The sequence below is a fragment of the Calliphora vicina genome, chromosome 2 (assembly GCF_958450345.1).
Source record: "Calliphora vicina chromosome 2, idCalVici1.1, whole genome shotgun sequence".
Classification (NCBI taxonomy): Eukaryota; Metazoa; Arthropoda; class Insecta; order Diptera; family Calliphoridae; genus Calliphora; species Calliphora vicina.
This window is the reverse complement of record NC_088781.1, coordinates 57,002,797-57,026,555: the sequence shown is the minus strand read 5'-3', so window position 1 is coordinate 57,026,555 and position 23,759 is coordinate 57,002,797. Positions and strand designations below refer to the sequence as shown.

The 23,759-nt window shown below is 32.6% G+C and overlaps 1 protein-coding gene across 3 annotated transcripts in view; it reads left to right on the top strand.

The window, feature by feature from the left end:
- tim (timeless) overlaps positions 1 to 23,759 on the top strand; it is a 69,865-nt gene that overhangs the window by 22,786 nt on the left and 23,320 nt on the right. For 2 of the 3 annotated variants that reach the window (XM_065500957.1, XM_065500956.1), the window contains exons 2-13: positions 1,867 to 2,051; positions 2,120 to 2,899; positions 3,002 to 3,800; positions 4,299 to 4,440; positions 4,527 to 5,035; positions 8,421 to 8,619; positions 8,692 to 8,819; positions 9,699 to 9,852; positions 9,924 to 10,317; positions 12,993 to 13,193; positions 13,568 to 13,823; positions 14,186 to 14,335. In XM_065500957.1, the coding sequence (XP_065357029.1) occupies positions 1,955 to 2,051; positions 2,120 to 2,899; positions 3,002 to 3,800; positions 4,299 to 4,440; positions 4,527 to 5,035; positions 8,421 to 8,619; positions 8,692 to 8,819; positions 9,699 to 9,852; positions 9,924 to 10,317; positions 12,993 to 13,193; positions 13,568 to 13,823; positions 14,186 to 14,335 (3,809 nt within the window). In that variant the 5' untranslated portion in view covers positions 1,867 to 1,954. The remainder of the gene's footprint in view (positions 1 to 1,866; positions 2,052 to 2,119; positions 2,900 to 3,001; positions 3,801 to 4,298; positions 4,441 to 4,526; positions 5,036 to 8,420; positions 8,620 to 8,691; positions 8,820 to 9,698; positions 9,853 to 9,923; positions 10,318 to 12,992; positions 13,194 to 13,567; positions 13,824 to 14,185; positions 14,336 to 23,759) is intronic. The other variant, XM_065500958.1, reaches the window with a different exon arrangement.

The window sequence follows — 23,759 nt, the reverse complement described above, 5'->3', positions numbered from 1 at the left end:
GATTGATTGGATGGCCAGAAATTGTTAATATTTCTAACTATAACTATTATTTTACTAAAGAAGAATAGTAAACAATAAAATACTCATCCACTGGGGGACCCATGGGTTCTTCAAGAAAAATAAAAGAAAAAAAGATAAACAAGTAAGAGAGCGATATTCGTCTGTGTCGAATCTTATATACCCTTCACCCAATTATACTTTAAAATAGGATTTTTAAATATTTTTAGTTAAACAAAATATAATATTTTTTTTTTCAAAATTTGCAAAAACATAATTTTTTTTTTTAAATTTTTAATTTATTAGTGAAAAAAATGTATGACAAAAATTTTTTTTTGTTAAAAAAATTCGGGTTAAAAAATATTTTACCCGATTTTGACCCATTATAAGTCCAAGTTACTGTAGCCTTATATACATCGCTGCCATGGACCTTGAAATATTTATCATTAGATATTCATATGGTCTATATTAATGACTTAGTAATGAAGATATAGATAAAAAATAGGCCAAAAATCGAGGTTTTTTCCTTATATCTCAGCCATTTGTGGCCCGATTTTCCTTCAAGAAAAATAAAAGAAAAAAAGATAAACAAGTAAGAGAGCTATCTTCGTCTGTGTCGAATCTTACCCTGCTCCAAATTATACTTTAAAATAAGATTTTTAAATATTTTTAGGTAAACAAAATTGAATTTTTTTTTTTTTTCAAAATTTGTAAAAAAATATTTTTTTGCGAAATTTTTTTAATTTCATTTGAATTTTTTAAATTTTTTGGTGAAAATATTTCGGGTTAAAAAATATTTTTCCCGATTTTGACCCATTGTAGGTCCAAGTTATATACACCTCTGCCATGGACTTTGAAATATTTATCATTAGATATCCATATGGTCTATATTAATGACTTAATAATCCAGATATACATAAAAATAGGCCAAAAATCGAGGTTGTCCCGATTTTTTCCTTATATCTCAGCCATTTGTGGCCCGATTTTCTCGATTTTAAATAGCAACCGAGTCGGAAGAATTCCCGTAATATTGATGTATCAATCATGTTTGTAAGGACGGACAGACGGACATGGCTACATTGACTTCGCTTCTACTTTGTGGGGTCGCAAATGAAAAATGTAGAAATTAAAAGAGGAATGACAAACTTATATATACCCTTGCCCTTGGTAAAGAGTACAAAAACAAAGAGAATATGATCCACAGTTTATAACTCCACGGATCCAGTTGTACTATCCACTTGTCTTAGCTATAACTTGGTTATCATGTAGTCCGATAGAACTTAATCACTGTGAATCCATGAGCCTGTTTCCTTCGGCCTCATACTGAATATAGCTCTTGTCACCATTCCGATTACCTACTCCTCAATGTACAGTAAATTCAGAACGATACACGTTTCTTGTATCAAAATAAGTTTTCTAAAAAAATCAAATTCATGTGCCAAAATATTTAGAGCTTTAAAGAGCTATAATTTAAAATTTGGATATTTTCATACAACCCTAGACATTTAACGTTTATTTTTTCGAAACCTTTAATTCCTTTTTAACTCTGATCCGAAGAAGTCTGTTAGAAAATTCACTTCTGCTTACTAAGCTGAAGTGTGAACAGAAGGTACAATTGTTTAATGAATTGATACATCTCTGCTCAGGGAAATTAGATGTTACGAAGGGCGATACGTCTTTAGATTTGGTGGGCTGAACCTATAGATTAATCATTAATGTCAGATCGCGAATAGTTAGACTTATTAAAGTATCAAAATTCATAGATGGAATTTATAAATTAAACATCCTTTTAACATGTACATCTCTTAATATTAATATTTTCATTACATATAAATTAATTTTACTTTTACCATTCTCTTCAACTTGCAGCTCCCATTTTATTTTGAAAGAATTTATCCAAATGAATTCCACCGATGAGGATCATAAACTACAAACGTAATTTCGCATCAATTTTGTAATGGACTGGTTATTGGCAACACCACAACTTCATAGTGCTTTCTCATCATTGGGCTCCCTTGAGGGAGAAGCTTACGTTGTTAGCGCTAACGCATTAGGTAAGTGAGCTAGCTAGCTTAAAAAATGATACAAGCAACAACTAAACAACCGAAAACAAACTCCACAGCCACACTGGAGGAAATAAATTATAAACTCACTTATGAAGATCAAACTTTGCGGACCTTTCGAAGAGCTATCGGTTTCGGCAAAAATGTCCGATCCGATTTAATACCCTTGCTTGAGAATACCAAGGATGAAGACATTTTGGATTCGGTTATACGTATATTGGTAAATTTAACCGTACCCGTTGAGTGTCTCTTCTCAGTTGATGTCATGTATCGCACCGAGGTGGGCAGACATACGATATTTGAATTGAATAAATTATTGCACACTAGCAAGGAAGCCTTCACCGATCCGAAGAGTACGAAATCGGTAGTCGATTACATGAAGCATATACTGGAGTCCGATTCAAAGTTGTCACCGAAAAAATGCGATCAAATCAACAATTGCCTGCTGTTGCTGAGGAATATTCTGCATATTCCCGAATCGAATGCAAACTATTTAATGCCTTCGACTTCGCACAATCATCCGGGCGGTACACATCCAGTTTCTATGCAAAATGCCATCTTGTGGAACCTGTTCATACAGAGCATAGACAAGTTACTGTTGTATCTTATGACCAGCCCGCAGCGCGCTTTCTGGGGTGTAACCATGGTGCAATTGATAGCCTTGATTTATAAAGATCAACATGTCAGCACTTTGCAGAAGTTATTAAATTTATGGTTTGAGGCTTCGCTGTCGGAAAGTTCGGAGGACAATGAAAGTAATACATCACCGCCGAAACAGGGCAGTTGTGATTCTAGCCCCATGTTGACGTCAGATCCCACCTCTGATTCATCCGATAATGGTAAGTGCTATGAAGATGAGGAGTTAGGCATACCGATGTCATCACATTGTAGTTGGCATTTAGGTAGACTAGCTTTACTTAATACGGATCGTTCTTTAACAGGTAGTGCTGGTAGTAAAAATGGTAATTCCGAAGATCGTCGTCAAGCTTTGCGCGAAGAAACCGAGGCCACTTTACAAGAGGTGAGTCGTAAGGGTCAAGAATACCAAGACTCTATGTTGAGAGTACCGGCCGACAAAGTCGATAGTTCCGAAGGAGCCAGCGATGTGGGCGCCACCGATTGTGAAGAAGTTTTTACTTTGAAAAAAACTCAACAGGGCAGTGAAATTATGGAAATGGCCGAGGACGAAAATGCTCGTCAATCAGCTGAAAACGTCTTAGATCCCACCAGCAATAATTTCGAACCAGAATTGTCGGAGGAAAAATCCACAACCACAAAACAAAAACAACAATTACAACCAGCTGAACAAGATTCTAGCACTTCCAATTTGGCCGATGCTGCCAATTTCATGCCACCGCCGGCATTACCTCTTAAGAGCTCCACGCTAACAGCGAAAACACGCGTTATTGATAAAGAATTAATGAACGCCACGCCTAAAGCGTGTCAAAAGTCACCCCACTCGGGTCATGTCAAACTAACAATGGGTAATTGTGGTCCCCAGAAAAGAGAGTGTCCCTCATCACAATCCGAACTTTCAGATTGTGGTTACGGTACCCAAGTCGAAAATCAAGAATCGATTTCAACTTCCAGCAATGATGATGATGGTCCACAAGGTAAACCCCAACATCAGAAACCACCCTGCAGTTCGAAGGCTAGAAACAAGCATCGAATTGTTTTGACCGTCATCGACAAGAAAGAACTGAGACGTAAGAAATTGGTGAAAAGAAGCAAAAGTAGTTTGTAAGTATAACAAGTAATTCTCTGTGGGCATGGTGAAATATGTTACAGTTCGCAAAATAAAGAATATAAAGGTTCCCAGAGTAAATAGGCGGATGTTTAGGACAATAGATATGAGAAAATAAAATCGATGACACGGACAGCGGTTTCAAATACTTTTTAAAGGATTTCATAAAACGAATACATTCAGAAATAAATAATTTTACAAGAATTTGGGTTTCCTAGGACTAAAAGAAAGAAAGAAATTGAAAACTGTTGACTATAGTAATTAAATGTTTAGAATTTTTAACTAATATTGGTACTATTTTCGAAACATTATTCAATAAAACAGCTGAAAATATAAAATAAATTTTGTACTAAAATATCATTTAAAACTTCTAGTACTTATGATATTTTCTAAAACAAAGTGGTAATAAATAACCTGGGAACTTTTCATATTATGAAAGCCAAATCTCTATTAAAAAACCAAATGCGTACTTTTCTGATTAATTTTCTCTGTAGAATTAATATGAAGGGTCTAGTACAACATACACCCACAGATGAGGACATATCCAATCTCCTTAAGGAATTTACCGTAGACTTTTTACTTAAAGGCTATGGTTATCTAGTGGAGGAATTACACTCTCAATTATTAACAAATCTCGTAAGTGTCTTTGTGAATAATTCTCTTTCCTTCTTCATTTCAATTATAACTATTTTTGTCTGTCTCTCTCTCTCCATTTAATATAGAAAATTCCCATTGATACATCACATTTCTTTTGGTTGGTTACGTATTTCTTGAAATTTGCCGCCCAACTGGAACTTGATATGGAACACATAAATACCATTCTCACCTTTGATGTCATCAGCTATTTAACGTACGAGGGTGCCATGTTATGCGAACAATTGGAATTGAATTCACGACAGGAGGGCAGTGATTTGAAACCATATTTACGTCGTATGCATTTAGTCGTTACCGCAATACGGGAATTTTTGCAAGCAATAGAAACTTATAAGAAAGTAACGCACTTGAGCGATGAGGATCGTGAACGTTTGCGTCTGTTGCAATTGCAAATCAGCAGTACCGAAGATTTGCGGAATTTGTTCGTGTTGCTGTTGCGTCGCTTTAATCCCAGCCTGCATACGAAACAATATTTACAGGATTTGGTGGTTACAAATCATATATTGCTGTTGATTTTGGACGGTGTTACAAAATCGAATAGTAATATTCATATAAAGATGATTGAGCACATATCACAGTGAGTATTGGAGTTTTTATTATACCCTACACCACCATAGTGGGGAGGGTATTATGCGTTTGTGCAGATGTTTGTAACGCCCAAAAATATTAGTCTAACACCCACCTTAAAGTATTCCGATCGACTTAGAATCACTTTCTGAGTCGATTAAACGATGTCCGTCCGTCCGTCCGTCTGGTTGGCTGGCTGGCTGGCTGGCTGTCCATGTAAACCTTGTGCGCAGAGTACAGGTCGCAATTTTTAAGATATTTCGATCAAATTTGGTACATATTACTTTTTCGGCCCAAGGACCAAGCCTATTGAAACTGGCTGAAATCGGTCCATTATTTCACCTAGCCCCCATACAAAGTCCCCTTGAAATTGGACTTTATCTGTCATAAATGTTTAATTTATCTATGTATCTACACAAATTTCGCTCCAAATAAGTTTTATATATACAAAATTCACGTCACCAAATTTTGTTACGATCGGTCCATAATTAGTCATAGCTCCCATATAGACCCGCTTACGAAAATCACTTTAACGTGCATAAATCGCTTAAAAATGTTGGTATACACACAAAATTCAACATAGTTAAATTTAATATAGACATAAATCACGACCTAATTTCAAGGCGATCGGTCCATAATTGGTCATAGCTCCCATATAAGGCCCACTTCCGAAAATCACTCATGAATATAAATTATTGATTAAAGAAAAATATTTTTACTCATTTACTTGGTGTAGGGTATTATATGGTCGGGCTTGACCGACCATACTTTCTTACTTGTTTTTTTAATAAGTTGGTAGAAACAATTGGTTAGTTTCCTGGTATCAGCAACAAGTTCCCTAATCCCTCATAATTCTATTGTAGTATCTATAAAACAGTAAAACACTGATGCAAGTGCTCCAACAAATCAATAGTTTTTGATACCATATGGATACTGATAAGTTCCTTTGCCCTCACTTGTACATGGTCTACGAAATAGACTTTGAAGAAACTTGTATTGGGTGCCCCGATAGATGCGGGTTCGATTCCCGTCAAAGACTCTTGGTGTATCTGCAGACAAGCAAAACGCTTCGCAGTTAGTGTCTGTTAAAAAAAAATCATATTGTATCGGATATAGATGATATAAATGTTAAGAAGATTAACTGCGTGGCGTATATATGTTCCTTTCACTTCTCGTCGGCTCGAAGCTTGGTTTCGTTCCAGTTCATCCGCAATCTCGAAAGCTCTGTTATTAAATGACTGTTCCAGGTATGAGCTGGTCTCACAACTCGTCTGCTTCCTGTCTAAGGTCAAGGTTCCTGTCTAAGGTCAAGGCCTATCCAACTCCATTTCTGCTTTATTATTTCCGTTTTAATAGGCTGCTGGTTTGCCTCCACCCAAAGTTGGTTGATGGATATTGTAACAGGCCAGAAAATCCATAAGATATTGCAGAGGCATTTGTTAAGAAACACTTGAAGACATTATATATCACGTGATACCATGTTCCAGGTATCACATCCATACATCTGAGTAGATTTTATGTTTGAGTTAAATAATCGGATTTTGGTTCGTTTCGATATATTAGATTTTTCCAAACCGTATTTAACTCCGTGACTAATTAATACGACTGGATGTATCTGCTGCTGAGCCTCCAGTTGTATCAATAGTGCTTCCCAGGCAGCAGAAAATACTTTACAATATCTTGGGTGAATGCGAAGAAACAGCGTTCTTTGTCACAATTAATCCGGAGCGATTTTGTAAGATAATTTATGTTGTTGTAACAATGGAATTGGAAATGAATAAACGACAACTGTTCAAAGCACCGCGAACAATCCGTTCAAGGTTGAAGTTACGGATACTGCACCAACCGGCTGTGAACTGTGCAAGAAATGTTTCCTGGAAGTTGACACTTGCTAACCGGGGGGTGTTTGAACATGACTTGTTGCATCTACAGACATTTACGGCTTCGGTTTGATACCATTATTCCTGTGAATTCGCTAAGGACGATCGGATGGGAAGACTAGATATGTCTTTGAAGGGTATCCTGCACTAGAATCCGGTGGTTTGAGAGTTTTAAATTTGAGATAATTTGTTCACTTCACTGCGAGCGAAGGAATGCGAATCGGAATCTCTTTTGAGATTCTTGGCTCTTCTTATATTTCCTCATTTAAACCAGTTTTAATCCATTCAAGGTTAAAGTTAAGGATACTGTACAATGAGTGGGTATTGTCACTTTCTAACAGGACTTGTTACATCTATAGCCATTTATCGCTTAAGTTTAATACAATTATTTCTGTGCATTCGTTAAGAATAATCAGATGGGAAGACATCCTGGATGTTCTCATAATAGCGCCGCTAGTCCATCCAGAAATGTCGGTGAAGGGTATCCTGGTTGTAGTGACAAAGCTGGTGGCATGCCATCAGGATCTGTCTGATCAGCAACACATTATATTGACTGATGATCCACGATCGTCATAAATGCAGAGAGTATTGATCGTCGCTGAAGTATGATATCAATACTGGGGCAGCGTAGTTGAGACGAGTGCGATCGATTACCTTAGAAATGTTGGGATGTCAATAGTAAGAATTCCAAAAGCTACGGGTGAAAAAAAGGATATCGGGCGGTATGATTCAGAGTAGCAGGTATACATAGCTTCAGAATGGGAATGATGCGGGACAACTTTCCGCTGCGATCAGAGAGACCTAGGAGTGATGGCATTAGGAACAAGATTTCTTTTGAAAGTTTTAACTTTGAGATATTTTTTTCACTTCACTGCGACCGAAGAAATGTTGGTCGGAATCTTTTTGGATATTCTTGGTTCTCCTTAAATTTCCGCCTTTAAACCGACTCTGCAACAAATTCTTTCGCATCTGTATGCTGAAAATATTAAACTCAATAGCTACGAGGTTTTTATGGTGTACAAGAGCTTTTCGGAACCAACTGAGCATTGGAAACGGGTTCTAATACCCGTTTCCCATTAGGCAATTTCTTTAAGCAAGTCTCTTGTATTTGTAGATCTCAGAGGAGACGAGTAATTTCTGCCGTCAGTTGCTCAATTTGTTGGTGGGGTCGGTTGCTAGCATGTAAAAGATCGCTCCAAACGTTCTACATATTTCTAAATATTCTTCCATTTGGCTTTGTAGTAATTTACAAACGTGGGCTTTTCAGGCTCCAACAATTCTCTAGGCTTCTTCTAAACGACATACAATGAAAATGTTTGGGAAGCTGGAAAAAGATCAATTAAGTAGTTAGTCCCTATTAGGGAGGCACTTCGACACTACCGACTCTCTGGAATTGGTATATTCTATATAGAACTTTTGAATTTAGGTTTAATTAATTTTGTTTCACTATTTTTAATAATAAAGAAGATGTAAGAAATAATATGGGAATTCACAATAATTTCTATATCCTTTCAGATTTGCTACTTTGGAAATAATGCACTTCTATGGAATGCTTTTAGAGGATTTCAATAATAATGGAGAATTTGTCAACGATTGTATTTTCACCATGATGCATCATATTGGTGGTGATTTGGGACAAATTGGTACCCTCTTTCAGCCGGTCATATTGAAAACATATTCACGTATATGGGAAGCCGATTATGAGCTATGTGATGTAAGTTTAAGATTTAAAAATAATAGTATTTCCATAAATATATATATAATCAAATAATTATTTTCCTTTTAGGATTGGTCCGATTTAATTGAATATGTTATACACAAATTCATGAATACACCACAAAAAAGTCCCCTAACTTTGCCGTCTACATCGCTGACAGAACTAACTAAAGAACTTAATATGGAAACTACAATGTGGTAAGAATCATTGTTTGCCAAAATTTTGAAAAAAAGAAAAGAAATTTATATTAAAATACAAAACCCAATACGTTTACAATATTTTCCAGCTAATTTAGAGAGTTTATGTTGGTTTTCAGTTTAATTTGAGTCTTTTAATTAAACACTAATTGGTTTATTAGATAGTTTTATCTAAAAACTATACACGTGGATATTTAAAGAACAATTATTTATGAATTTATTTATTGCATACATTTTATTGTTTTTTTTATAATTTTGTTTTGATTAAACTTTGTTCTTTTTGAATCCATGTCATGTATTTATGCTCTCAGAAACTTAATGTTTTCAACTCTAAAACAAACTGCTTTTACAGAAGGAATCGCTCGTTTATGGATTTAAAATTCTTCTTCCTTAGCCTTTTGTCTTTAGTAGGTGCCAGTTGTATTGACGTTACAGAAACTGATTTCTCTTTTAACTTTCATCCCTTGATTGGCTGTTAAATTTGGTTGCTGTTGCAGAGAGTAATATCATGATATGGATGCAGATGTGGATCATACGTTTCATCGTTGCTTTTAATTACCAATAACAAATTGTTTTTTAAATATGGTCTGAAATTAAATTAAATTATTATTATTATTTTATTTAAATTCTTTTCAAGCTAAAAAATAATCTTTTGAACTTAAATATTTAACTTTGTTATTGTTTGCGAGTGTTTGTTTAAACTATTTGTTAATTTAACATTTCAATTAATTAATTTTTTTAAAGAAAATCCTATAAAAAAAAATATTGTAAAGAATTATTGTATTTCAATGTTTAAATGAAACATTTCAAATTGTATTTAAAATATTTCTTAATTTTATATTTATCAAATCTACATTAATCGTCGTTATCTTAAAATAGCACTTGGACTCAAGAGGAAATGGACACCCTGTATTGGTACTATGTACAAAGCAAGAAGCACAATGATATAGTGGGCAAGATTGTCAAACTCTTTTCCAACAATGGCAACAAACAAAAGTCCAGAATATCGATTATTCAGCAATTATTGCAACAGGTATGACAGTCTCTCATTATCTTACTCTCTTTGACATCAGAAGAACTAAACAAATATTTCATTATTTTCAGGATATTATTACTTTGGTGGAATATGATGATTTAATGAAATTTGAGGATGCTGAATATCAGCGTACTTTATTAAAAACACCCACATCGTGCACTACCGAATCGGGTATTGATATAAAGGATACACCCATCAAAGGCAAACCTTCTGATGACATACAGGTACATACTAGTTTTGGGGTAATATATGGGGAGTTTTGTTTTATTATTAACACTGTGTTATACTTTCAGATTTTGCGGGATTTAATTATCATGGAAAAGAAAGGGCAACATCTTGTTTGGCTGCAGAAAATTTTACTCGAATGCTGTTATATTAAGCTGATTTTGAAAAATAATCCATTGCGCGAAGATCATCAGAATTTGAGTTTTGTTATGGAACCAGTGGCTTATCATTGCATATGTAAGTTCAAAACATACTCGCTTCTCATAGAACTAGACAAAAAATTTATAAAAGTTGTCGCTTGTGCGGGCGATGTGGTGACACTTGTATCAGGATTGTTTCCGGATGTGACAATTTCTCGACAATTGAGCCAGTAGTCTTGGGGTAAAACCGAGCATAACATAACTCGTTCTTTTTATAACAAAGACCAAGATTCCAGAATTCAGAATTCCGCGTTTGAAAAACTGCGAAATCCCCCTTTTAAATAATGCAAAATATCTATGTATTATCCTGGACTCTTACTGTTTACTCAACACAGGATTAGGAGGACTACGGTGGCCTATTAGACCTGTCGATGTTTGGTAAAAAATACGGATATACTACGTCCAATTCTTACTTATAGATCTCTTGTATGGTGGACTGCAACTGAAAGAAACTATATTTTATACCAACTATATAAATCCCAGAGATCAGCCCGCATTGGCATAACAGGCGTACTAAAAACTAGTCCTTTCGAGGCACTGAACACTATACTGCACCTTTTTCCAATAGACTTTCACATAATGCCCACCTCCGCCTGCAGCACATCGTGGCTTCATGCATCTGGATGTTGGAGATCGAGAACATATGGCCACGTGGAAATTCTGGGCTTACTTTCTTCGATCGTATACCAACCTTCTGACTATATTACTGCACGCAGAGAAAAAATATAATTGGGCATGGTTACTGTAACCATTTATATAGTGTTACAAGTTTTTTAACTATATTATAGTCACAGTAACCATTTACATGATTGTGGTAACCATAATATGGTTAACTTACGATTCACATGATTGTCTCAACCATATATATGGTTACAGTAAACATATATATGTTTGTGGCAACCATATTTATGATGAATAATTTTATCATAATATGTTGTTCTCAGATTATGATAAGCCTTAAGCCGAGAGCACCATAATATGATAAGTTCTTGAATATGTGGAGCATGTCATGAGGATCCTGACCACATGCTAGGCATAAGTTGAGGAAGGCACGGTCTATGGGGGAACAGAAGGTATTAAGCCTGTTGCTCCTTCCTGATCTTAGTTGTCCCAGAACGACTCTTGTTTTACGTGGCAGAATCTTCTCGGCGTCTGCTATCGGTGGTGGGCGACTTTCAAGTACGACATTCATACGGTATCCTCCTACCGCAGAATTAATGGCGTCTCTATGAATGTCGTTCAAAGCTGTCATAAACGAGATGCGATCAAATGGCTCCTGCACATGCCTCGGTATGCTCTCCTCGTATTTTCTTGGGTCCTGTCTGACATGCCTCGGGGGAGACTAAAACTGTGTGATGTTGAAGTTTGAATGAATCCTCCGGCGACATCCCAGAAGGAACTGTTGCGTCAACATGATATGTTCCCTGACCGATAGAACTTTAGTTTCTTCGTGAAGATGGTGTTCGGAGGTAATTTGGAGGCAGCCTGTGGTGTTTCTTAAGACTTCATTTTGACAGCTTGAAATATTTATCCACTGAGTATCACTTAACGAAGGAGATCATACTGGGGCAGCATAGTTAACCACTGACAGGTCAATCGTCCTGTAGGTTGCTAGCAAGGTTTCTTTGTCCATACCACAAGTGCTGCCGGCTAGTGCCTTGAGGAACTTAATCCTATTTCTCAGATTATGCGTGATTGCAGTTTCTTGTGCTGAGAAGGTAAAATGGCTATCAAAAGTTTCTCTATTCTCGCATCTGATTATTCTAGAAATATTCCGAAGTATGTACGATTTGGATGATTATTTTAACACAGACAATTCAGAAAGTATTTCTTCCAGTATTTGGTGCTTTTTTAATACGATATCTCAGCCCTTAATGGCTGATTTTGCTGATTTTATTATGGCAGTCTTAATCTGATATACTGATACCACGTATTGGTCCATAGGCTACCTGCTGTTTTTAAGTTTGTCATTCCGTTTGTAATTTCCACAATATAATTTTCCGACCCTATAAAGTTATATATTCTGGATCCTTATAGATAGCTAAGTCTATTAAGCCATGTCTGTCTGTTGAAATCAATTTTCTGAAGACCCCAGATATCTTCGTGATCCAAATCTTCAATAATTCTGTTAGACATGCTTTCCTATTTAAAATCAACAAAATCGGTCAATAAATGGCTGAGATATGAGGAAAAAACCAGGACAACCTCGATTTTTGACCTATATCTGGATTACTATGTCATTAATATAGACAATATGGATATCTAATGATAGATATTTCAAAGACCTTTGCAACAACGTATGTAAGACCATAGTAAGTTGGACCTACAAAGGGGCAAAATCGTAAAAAATATTTTTTAACCCAAATTTTCTTTTTTCACCAAAAAAAAAAAATTTTAAAAACAAAATAAATTTTTTTAAAATTTAAAAAAAAAAAATTTAAAATAACAATTGGAAAAAAAAATTTTTGTTCACCTAAAAATATTTAAAATATGTATTTTGAAGTATAATTTGGTGAAGGGTATATAAGATTCGACACAGCCGAATATAGCTCTCTAACTTGTTTAAAACTCATTTTAACCAAAACTGACACTGACAAAAGGATGTCGCTTAATTAACTTTTCTATATACAAATATCTAAATTCTTATTAAAATTTAGTTTTATTAATGACTTTTGGAAACTTATTAACATTTTAAACATTTCCTCTTTACAGTAAAAAACAATTCCATACCCGTGGTGCAGTGGAACAATGAGCAGGCCACAACAATGCTGTATCAACCATTTGTCTTGCTCTTGCATAAATTGGGCTTTCAGTTGCCAGCCGATGCCGGTTCAGTGTTTGCACGTATACCAGATTTTTGGACACCCGAAATTATGTTCAACTTGGCCAAGAAACTGGGACCCTTGGAAAAATGTGAGTTAGAAATGAAGGTTAAAGATGTGATAGGGCGGGGGGGTTAACATTTAATTAAATATATTTTGAGATGATTTTTCTGTTGTTTGAAAATTAATAAAAGTGTGAAATAGAGTTTGTGATTTTTATAAATTACATAAATGTTTTTTTGCCCACTTTCGAACTCTATTACACACTAAAGACTTTCATCAAAATTTATGTGTTTTATTAAAAAAAAAGAAAGATCTCGAACCCAATCAAATCGGTCATTTTCATTTTCATTTGTCATCATTTCCATTATTTTCTTTTCTATAATATTTGTTGTGTTGCTACCTTCTTGCGCCTTGTTTCTTTTCTTCTTTTGTTTCCCTTTTCTTGTGTTTCCGATTTTATAGTGTTTATCAAATTCGATGTTCATCAATTTGACATTGTCGAAAACGATACGGAAGTGCATTCAACATCGTCTAGATCACATTATGATATAAACACAGCACGCAACTCGTTGAGTTCAATTTCAAGCCTTGAAGTGGATGTAAATGACAGCGATGAATTGCCTCCAATACCCGAAGTAGATGATGTATTAGAGAAATCATCACAGGCCAGTGAGATATTTGCCATGCCCAATGCTAAACAATGTAATTCGATAATAAGGTAACTATTTCCGAAATACACATATTCATAGATGTGTATAGTAGCGATACATTAATTTAATTATGTTATGGTTTAATGTTTAAATTTTCTTATATATTTATTGATTAATTACCAATTTAATTTGTTAAATTAGCATCCGGTGTTATTATTCTCAATTTTTAATTAATTAAACATAATTACATTAAGAAATCAAGAAAACATGATTGTTATTATTAAAAACAAGCTCAGCAAGATTGCTTAAATGATAAATCACCATATTAATTAAACGATTTATCATTTAAACAATGCTGTTGTTCTTTTATTAAAATTAAACACAAATTTTAAATTAAATTTTCATGTAATATCTTCATCATCTCTTTCAGATATACACCTGAACCGTCGGCAAGACCCACTATTCCCAATTGGCTGCAATTGGTAATGCGCAGCAAATGCAACAACTCGAATTGCAGCAGCACAACCACAAATGCTGCCACTGCATCAGCCAGTTTAGCTAATTTAGCAACAAATGCCTGGTAAGTTTATTTTTAACACACTTTTATTTTTTGTATTTTTTTTTGGTGTAATTTAAACCTTAAGTTTAACACTAAAGCAATTGCAGCTGAAACGATATAATTTTCAATTACATCGGTCATTAAATTCATAGTAATAATAGTTATAGTATCTAATACAAGATCTCTTCGTTAAGATTGTACATATAATATGTTCGTAATAAGAGAAATAATAAACATTTAACATTAGAATTGCTGGCGTAATACTGTCGGTTTGCAAATGTTAGTTTTAACAGTGTTATTGTCATTTCCAATGCACTGATCATGTAAAATTTAACATGCTGGTTGGTAGTGTCAGTTAACATGCAACTATGTGTGCGGCTGAAAGGTGAGATTAGGGTGACCGGGTTTATTTATTGTTTATCTTCCTGGATCTATAAATATTCAGAAATGATTTATATACCCTACATTTCAACGTCCCAACATCCGCTATACAGTATTGTTACGTTTTAACCTTTTTAAAACGTTGGTTTATTTCCTTTAAATAAATCGGATACTTTTGATTGCAAATAAAAGAGGTTTAGTAATTTAAAACTTGTAACAACTCTTTATTTATTCAAATGTACAACAACAGCAGAATTAAATAGTCACTCAGTGTTTTTATACACGTTTATAAATTCGCAGAAATATAGACACACTTTATAATGTACAAGACAGTTGATTTTAACTCTAACAGCGCTTATAATAAACTCATCCACGACATCAACCTCTCCCTCTATCTATACACACGCCATCTTTCGTGAACCTTCTACAATGATCTTAACGGACAACTACTATGTTAAACATTCAGTGCTGCCATACTTTAAAACAATGCTAACAACCGCATACTATCAACATTGTTGATAAGTAGAAGCTTTTACTGATAGAAATGTTTATAAACACTATGAATGTTGCTGGCAGTTGCCACATTCCGTTAAATTCAAATCGCTAGTGCAAATTCGTAACAGTATATTAATCGGCTTAGGATCACTTTCTGAGTCGAATTTCGAAGATAATGATAGATGATTTTTTGTTTGTTCAAAGCGTTATTTATTGAATCTGTCTTTCATAGGCCCAACAATAACTATTTAAATCTTATAACTAGAATTAAAATTGGGCCTTAGTTAGCGGGGTGGAAGATCGGCTCTACGAATCCTCGATAGCATTAGTCTCTGAGTCAGAGAAGTCTTCCAAGCTGGTTCAGGTGGCTTTGTAGTCTTATAATGCATTTTATACGGGCATAATCGAACTCATTCTTGACAAATGGTACGTGTAAGTCCCTATATATGTTTTCATTTCGTAGCATGGTGTACCAGTTATGTATGGACCTAAGAATTTTTGATTGGGCCCTCTGTATAAGATCAGTGGTATTGCTCGCCGTTCCTCACAGTTGGATTCCATATGTCCAAGTTGGGTTTAAAACGCTTTTATACAGAATGACTTTAGTTAAAGCTTAATTTTGATTGGTCAATGATTAACCAGTGAAGGCTAAAAGGGGGGTCAGACGGCATGTATTGCTTGTGTTTTGTGCCATGTATTGGGACATTTTTCCACATGTAAACATATACATACCGTGTGATCCATATGAAACTTTGTGTATGTAAAATACATGTGTATTACTCGTGACATTTTTGAAATTAGAGCATGTTCTATTTTCGTGTGTATAACAGTGTTGTATTTTGAAATACAACACTGTGTGAGTGCAAAATAAAAAAAAAAAAAAAACAAAAAAGAGTAAAGAAAAATCATAACAAAATAAGTTTCATTGCATTGAATATATTTATTGTTATTTAAAAATGTTTTAAATTAATATATTGTTAAAAACAACAAACATATAAACTAATAGAGGTTATGTCACATGCAATTACATATGTACGTTTGAACGTGGAAATTATGAATCGTATGTATAAAGTGAATTTTGACATGCACATGGAATTCCATATGTGTCGAATACATGTCCCAATACACAAGCAATACATGCCGTCTGACCCCCCTATAAAGGCTTTTCACTTCATGTGAAGTCTCTATCTAAGTAGTAACAGTATCTGGCTGTGATATATGGACGAAATTTGGCATAAACTTCTTTATTGACTAAACAAAGTTTGGCCTATGTAAAATGTTGATTCGATTTCGATATTTATTTTTGTTAATGTATTTTTCGGAAGTGATCCTTATATGGGAGCTATGACCAATTATGGTCCGTTTATCGAGTTTTAGTTTGATAATGATATTTGTAAAAGATTTATACGTATTTAAGAGATTTTCTGATGTGGACTTTATATGGGGCTATGGTCAAATACGAACCGATCCAAATAAAAAATCGTTTTGTGATTTCTTTTTACATTGAAGTTATTTTTGCTAAATTTTGTATGGATCTAGGGTGATCGATTCTTCGACATTTTTAAGAAACCGGTTTTCGGTTTCTTCGAAAAATTGCAATTTAATATAAACCGGTTTTGGTTTCGGTTTTTTATAATAACCGGTTAACCGGTTTTTTGGAAAAATATATATAATATTACAACGCCTAGAAATAAGAAGAAAAAAAGTGATTAAAACAATTTTGATTACTTCTTTTATACTTCACAAGGCCTTCGGTTCAAATTTGATCCATTTTGAAATTAATATTTAATTTTTTCTAAAAGTATCAACTTTTGATATTTTATTTTATTTCAAATGTCAACAACTATCTTAGGTTTATGATTATGTTACATTTTTTCAGAGCTTTGGTAGCACTACAATATATCTTTGCTAGCTCTAATATATATCTGTCTCTTTTCATCATACTTGCTGAACTACTGTTTTTCTTATCCTTCATAAGGTCATCGGGTAAAATGTTACCCATTTTGAAATTAAAATTGCATTTTTTCTAAAAATGAGTGGTTGATATTTTTGATATTTTATGACTTTAATTTAATTTCAAATGTCAACAACTACGTTGGGTTTTTTTTTTTTTAAAAAAAATTTTTTTTCTATTTGGGTCAAATTTGACCTGAAGATCGTTAACGTAAGTAAGTTTTAAGACCTTATGAAGTTAAAATAATAGCTTAGGAATAAATAAAACACAGTTTAAATGCTTTGGAGTATATCGATTTTTTTTTTATAAATAATTGAAAATTATCTTTTACTTGGTGTGTTTGTAGGACATATAGAAAACAAAGCATTGAGTAAGTTTTCAGGCTTTCCAGATCACTTGTGACATTTTCTATATATAAAAAGTCTTCTAAAATAGTTGAAGAATTTGTTTTATTTGTTTGAATTTTGAATATTTTTTTAAGTTTTTAATATACTAACCCCCATTTTCTCAACATCTGGTTATTTTTTATAGTGACGATAAACTGACAGTTCTCATACAAAAAAAATGTTAATTGGAGGTTTATCGTTACTAGAAAACGATAACCAGATATTGAGAAAATGGGGGTAAAACTCATAAAAACACACTTTTAGAAAAAACCGACTATTCGAGGAGAAAAACCCGGTTTTTCGAAATTTCGATATAAAATTTTTGAAATTTTTTAAAAATTTTTTTAAAAAATTGTTTCTGTTAGAAAATAATAAACATTATTTATTCCAGAGCTCATGATTTTTATATGGGCTTTTGACGGAAAATCTACAAAATTCAAACTTACTGTAATATTTAGCTTTAAGTACATTTATTTTTGGATTTTTACAAAAAATATTGATTTGAAATTAGTTTTGTGTGATCTGAAAAAGGTTTTTCTAAACAAAAGAGTTTTTCTAAACAAAAGACTTATATTCTGTCCCACTGTGCATCGTCTCTTTTTGGATAGAAATTACCAAGTGTGTTATTTTTGAATTTAGTACCATAAAATTCATTATCATTTATTGTTCATACACACAACAATTTTTCGTAACTCAAATGCAATTTTAATCAACATAAATATGAACAATGTTATTAATTACGATATGAAACATTTATATATATTTTAACCCCAATAAAATGACAAATATTAATGCGATGAAGAAACTTTTAAGTGTGTCTCAATCATTTAACAGTTTGATCAAAAAATTTGGCAATTAACGGCAAACAAGAAAACAGCTGAATTTGGTCAAACAAATTTATTTGCCGATAAGAAAACTTTCTTGTAATGTGACCAATGAGTGACCATTAAACAGCAAATATTTCGCTTCATTTTGGGTAAATTTTTATTGGATTTTGCAATTCATTTGCATATTGTTGCAATTTTTTTTAGTGAACATAATTTAAATAAGAAATGTTCAAGAAATATTGAATATGTATTAATGTTTAATTTAGTACCAAAAATATTTAAATAATCTGCTTTCATTTTTCCGGTTGCTGAGCAAACAATTTTCTGTTTTTGCTCTATTTGATTAAACAATTATTTCATGAAAGTATTTAATATAGTGTGACGACACGGAAAATATATATTAGTGATTCTTTTTCGGAGCAGTTTTGTCAAATAAAAAGTGAAAAATTAAATTCACTATCAGCCCAATTATGAATAAAAATTCCCCGGGAGTTTTTTCCTTTTTCCCATTTTTCCTATTCAAATTCAATTTTTTGTTATATGATAACAAAATTCAATAAAACTTTAATAAAATAATTGCTTTACAATTCGAAATAAGTGTTTTAACCTTAAAAATATTTCCAAGGTCAAATTATATATTTTTTAGGTATTTATATACATAGTTAGTGGTCACACTATGTTCACATTAATATTTTTTTTGCCAGCAAATAATTTTGTTTGACTAAAATCATCTGTTTTGTTGTTTGCTCTAAATATTATTTGTGGTCAGATTCAGGCAATGAAATATTTGAAGATAAATGTCAAATATTAGCTGTGTCTGACCGTACGTTAAGACAAATGAGACGATCTCCAAAGAGAGTAGCAAAATTAAAATAAACTCAATTTTGGAAAAGATGTCGCCAGCCACAATACGTTTTTTTTGGTTGTGGTCTCTATTGTAATCAAACTTTATGTATTTCATTAAGTTAATTCGTTAATAAAAGTTTGGTTTTTGTCCGGACGAAACTGAAAAGTGTTACATTTTTAACATGTCTCAAAAATTTGTCATAAAAATCTTGTTGACACATTCAAATCAACCAAAAACTAAATTTTATCTTCGCCTACAACAATTTATGTATTTATGTAGATACAACAACAAATACAAGCATAAACAGATGAAATATACAACTCATATTTACTAGATACAATCGTATTTAACAATCTTTAACCGCTAACCAAAGCATAAACATTGTTAAATGATTCGAAAAAACAAACAGAAATAAATAAATAAATAAAAATTTAAGTAGAAATATGAGCCAAACATAAGTATGAGCGATCCAATATGTAGTAGATTTGAAAGTGAGAACTTTAAATGTATTATTAATAATGTTAGAATTGAATATGTCCTAAATCAAAACGAGAAATCAAAGGCTATTCTAATGAGAAAATTTGTTTTTATTTTAAAGATCTTCATTCACATTGACCAATTCTATATCAGTATGCCAGTGTTACAAACATACCAGCTATGTATGTTGCCTACTTTACTGGGTAGGGTATTATTATAAACAATACAGTAGAATAATAAACAGTAGCTTCATGAATATTACAGTTTTGCACGATGTCGCCATACATGGGGGGAAATAGACTTCTAAACTGAAAACAGTTTAAACAGTTTTGCGACACATATGGCCTGGACATGATCTTGATAGGAGTTTGTTACACAAATAAATATTTGCTTTGCTTTTTCATTAAAGACTGTTATTTGATTCGCACAAATGCATTATGAATTAAACAAAATATTTATTGTTGTCATTTTCAGTGTTTTAATATGATCAGTACACATATGTATGTATTTGTTAATTTTTTTTTAGTTTTGTTTGTTTAAGTATTTAATTTCTGTTTTGGTTTTTTAATTATTATTATTCCATATAAAGTGACATTTAGATTAATATTGTCAAATGTGTCAAGTCATGTTAAAGAACAGAATATTGCAAATATTTAAATAAATAAATCAAAATGTTTGTCATACGTTAAGATTTCAATGAAAACAGATTTATTATAACGCTGATTGGTGACAAGAAAGTCATAACTCAAAAAACTCACTTATTTCACATCAAACGGTTTTGAATATTTTAAGTCATTGCTTTTTGGATTTAATTGAAACCAAGCGTTTAGAAAAATAAAACCAGATGAATATGTATAACAAAGATTTAAAAGTAGTAGAAAATAGAAAATATAGTCGGTCAAGCCCGACCATATAATTCCAATTGTATTTCAGAAGTTTCTAATTGTATTTCAGAAATTTCCAATTGAATTTCAGAAATTTCTAATTATATTTCAGAATATTTCAGTTATATTTAAGAAGTTTCCATTTATATTTCAAAAGTTTCCATTTATATTTCAGAACTTTCTAACTGAATTTCAGAATATGCCAATTATATTTCAGAATTTCCCATTTATATTTCAGAAATTTCTAATTGTATTTCAGAAATTTCCATTTACACTTAAAAAGTTTCTAATTGTATTTCAGTATTTTCCAATTGTATTTCAGAATTTTCTATTTGTGTTTCAGAAATTTCCATTGGTATTGCTAATAGCATTTTCTGACAAATTTAAATTTCTGAAATACAATTGGAAAATTCTGAAAAACAATTAGAAACTTTTTAAGTGCACAGAAAAAATTATATTTCAATCCAAACATTTATCCCATATTGAACTGGTTTCAATTATTTCATAATTAAATCATGTATTCATTTGCTCAAAAACAAAATTTCTTGATATTTTCTATTGAATTTGATTATTTTGACAATTGAATATACAATTTTCGTTATTGGTTGAATTTCAAATACAAAAATTATTGAATAGATTATTTTCGTAATTGAAACACAAAAAATGACAAAAATGTGTTTTCAATTACGAAAATTATCTATTCAATAATTTTTGTAATTGAAATTCAACCAATAACGAAAATTGTATATTCAATTGTCAAAATAATCAAATTCAAAACTCAAAATTCAATACAAAATATCAAGAAGTTTTGTTTTTGAGCAAATGAATACTTGATTTAATTATGAAATAATTGAAACCAGTTCAATATGTGACAAATATTTGAATTGAAACGGTTTAAGAAATAGTTTTTTCTGTGTGTAAATGGAAATTTCTGAAATACAATTAGAAAATTCTGAAATATAAATGGGAAATTCTGAAATATAATTGGAATATTCTGAAATTCAATTAGAAATTTCTGAAATACAATTGGAAATGGTGTAGTATATGAAAAAATCATTATTCTATTAAAAGTTCAATAATTTTTTTTCGTGAGTGATTTTCGGATTTAGATCGCGCGATATCTTTCAATATGAAACTTATTTTGGTTAAATATTATTTGGATACTAACTAGAGTGTCCAATAAAACGGCAAATTTAAAAAAACGGGTTTCGGTTTAACCGAAAATGTGTGTTTTTGAAAATAACCGGTTTCGATTATTGTCTTTTAAAAAACCGGTTGAGCGGTTTCGGTTTTTGTCTTCAAAAAAACCGGTTAACCAGTTTATATTAAATTATAATTTAATGGAAATTTAGCATTTTTGAATTCTTTATGCAATTATTTTATATCTTTTACGAAATGTTATCAAATGCTACAATTTTCTATAACATAAATCAATATTTTTAAAAATAGTATCATAGTTTTTCATAAATATGTTTGAATGAGCTTTAGAAAATATATTTCACTAAAACCGGTTAACCGTCTTACAAAAAATGGTTTGTCAAAAAACCGAAAAGTTAAAAAAACCGAAACCGGTGAAGTTTACAAAGATGAAAAAACCGGTTGACCGGTTTTCTAATACTAACATTTTTAAATGATTTATGGTTGGTAAAGTGATATTTCGGAAGTGGACCTTATATGGGAACGAAAATATTTTTTAAATGTGATTTCGCTCTATATAAAAAGTATTTCTGGAGGAATTTTTATGGATACCTATATAAATCAGACATTTGTGACAAATAAACTCCTAGCCCCCCAATACTAATTGGGGGGCGAAATAATTTACTGATTTCAACCAGTTTCAGTATGCTTCGTACTTAGGGCGAAAAAAATGTGTTAGTGATTCTGAGTCGATCAAAATACTAGAAGGTGGTTGTTGGACTAATATTTTTGGATATTATAAACATCAGCAGAAGCACAATATACCCTCCCAACTATGGTGGTATAGGATATAAAAACCCTTTAAATGTTAGGTGAATTATCTCCCTTATATTATATAAATTATCTTAAATGGTATAGTCAGAGAAATATAGTACAAAGAGTTCCAAAAAGTTTGGAGTCTCTTATAGCGTGACCTGTTTGTACGTATATTGTTGTGATACCCCCTAATTCATCTGAGAAAAATATAAATTTCTTTATGCGGTTTAACACCTAACAGCCAGTTAGGTGCCTGTTTGATAACAGAAATTTCCGCTGTAGAGCGCCACAAAACTCAGAAAAAGTGATCTTTATACATACCCTTCAATGAAGAAGCCGCCGCCAATCATAGCCCTCTCTTGGAGCATTCAGAATACACTCCCAGAGCCCCTTGAAGTGGATAGAGTCCGTTAAGTCCAAGTGACAATTGTGAATACTTTCACATCCAAGAAAGATTTCGGTATGCAGTCGTCGACATTTGAATATCTTTATACCAGAACATATGCATCCAGCATTTGGACTCAAAGCATCTGGCAACCAATTTAACATGGTAAATAGCACCATAATGCAGTTATCCAATGGCTTTCTGGTGATAATCCTGCTCCATAACATAACTCTATACAATTCCTCCATAAAACAGGATGGATATTCCAGCATAGTCTTCTCATAATAGCCTATATCTCAATATATTTAATATTGAGGGCCATCATAATCGCAAATTTCTCAATGTATTGACAGGGAGAAACCTTCAAGATCACACGAGATCTTGAAAGTATTATACCAAACATGATCTGTTGTTAAACACTCTGATCGCGTTAAGTCTAACCGCCTTCTTCAGTGCCAACGGTTGGAATGTTGTAGCCTTTGATGTCTTTGTCATTATATTTCTGGTTTCTAAAATCGAGTGATCTTTCGAAATTACCTTTCAAATAGTCATGTTGAGAGGTTAAAAGATGTTTTCCAAAACTCGGATAAATTTTGCCATCGTACACGAAAAAAAAGAAGGAAATAAATCTGTAACTTATAATCGGTTAGACCAATTGAAATTTGACATGCGCAAAGAGGAAGTGTTGTCGAGTTTAAGTTTTAAATTTTGACCTTATGGGCTCGCCATGAGCGCTGCCAGGGTCTCTAAAGTTGAAAACCTAGGGAATGTTAAATTTTTAAAAATTACATATGCACTGGTTCCTCTAAAGAGTGTCAACTCAAAATTTTAAAATGTTCAGTAGAAGCAAAAAACT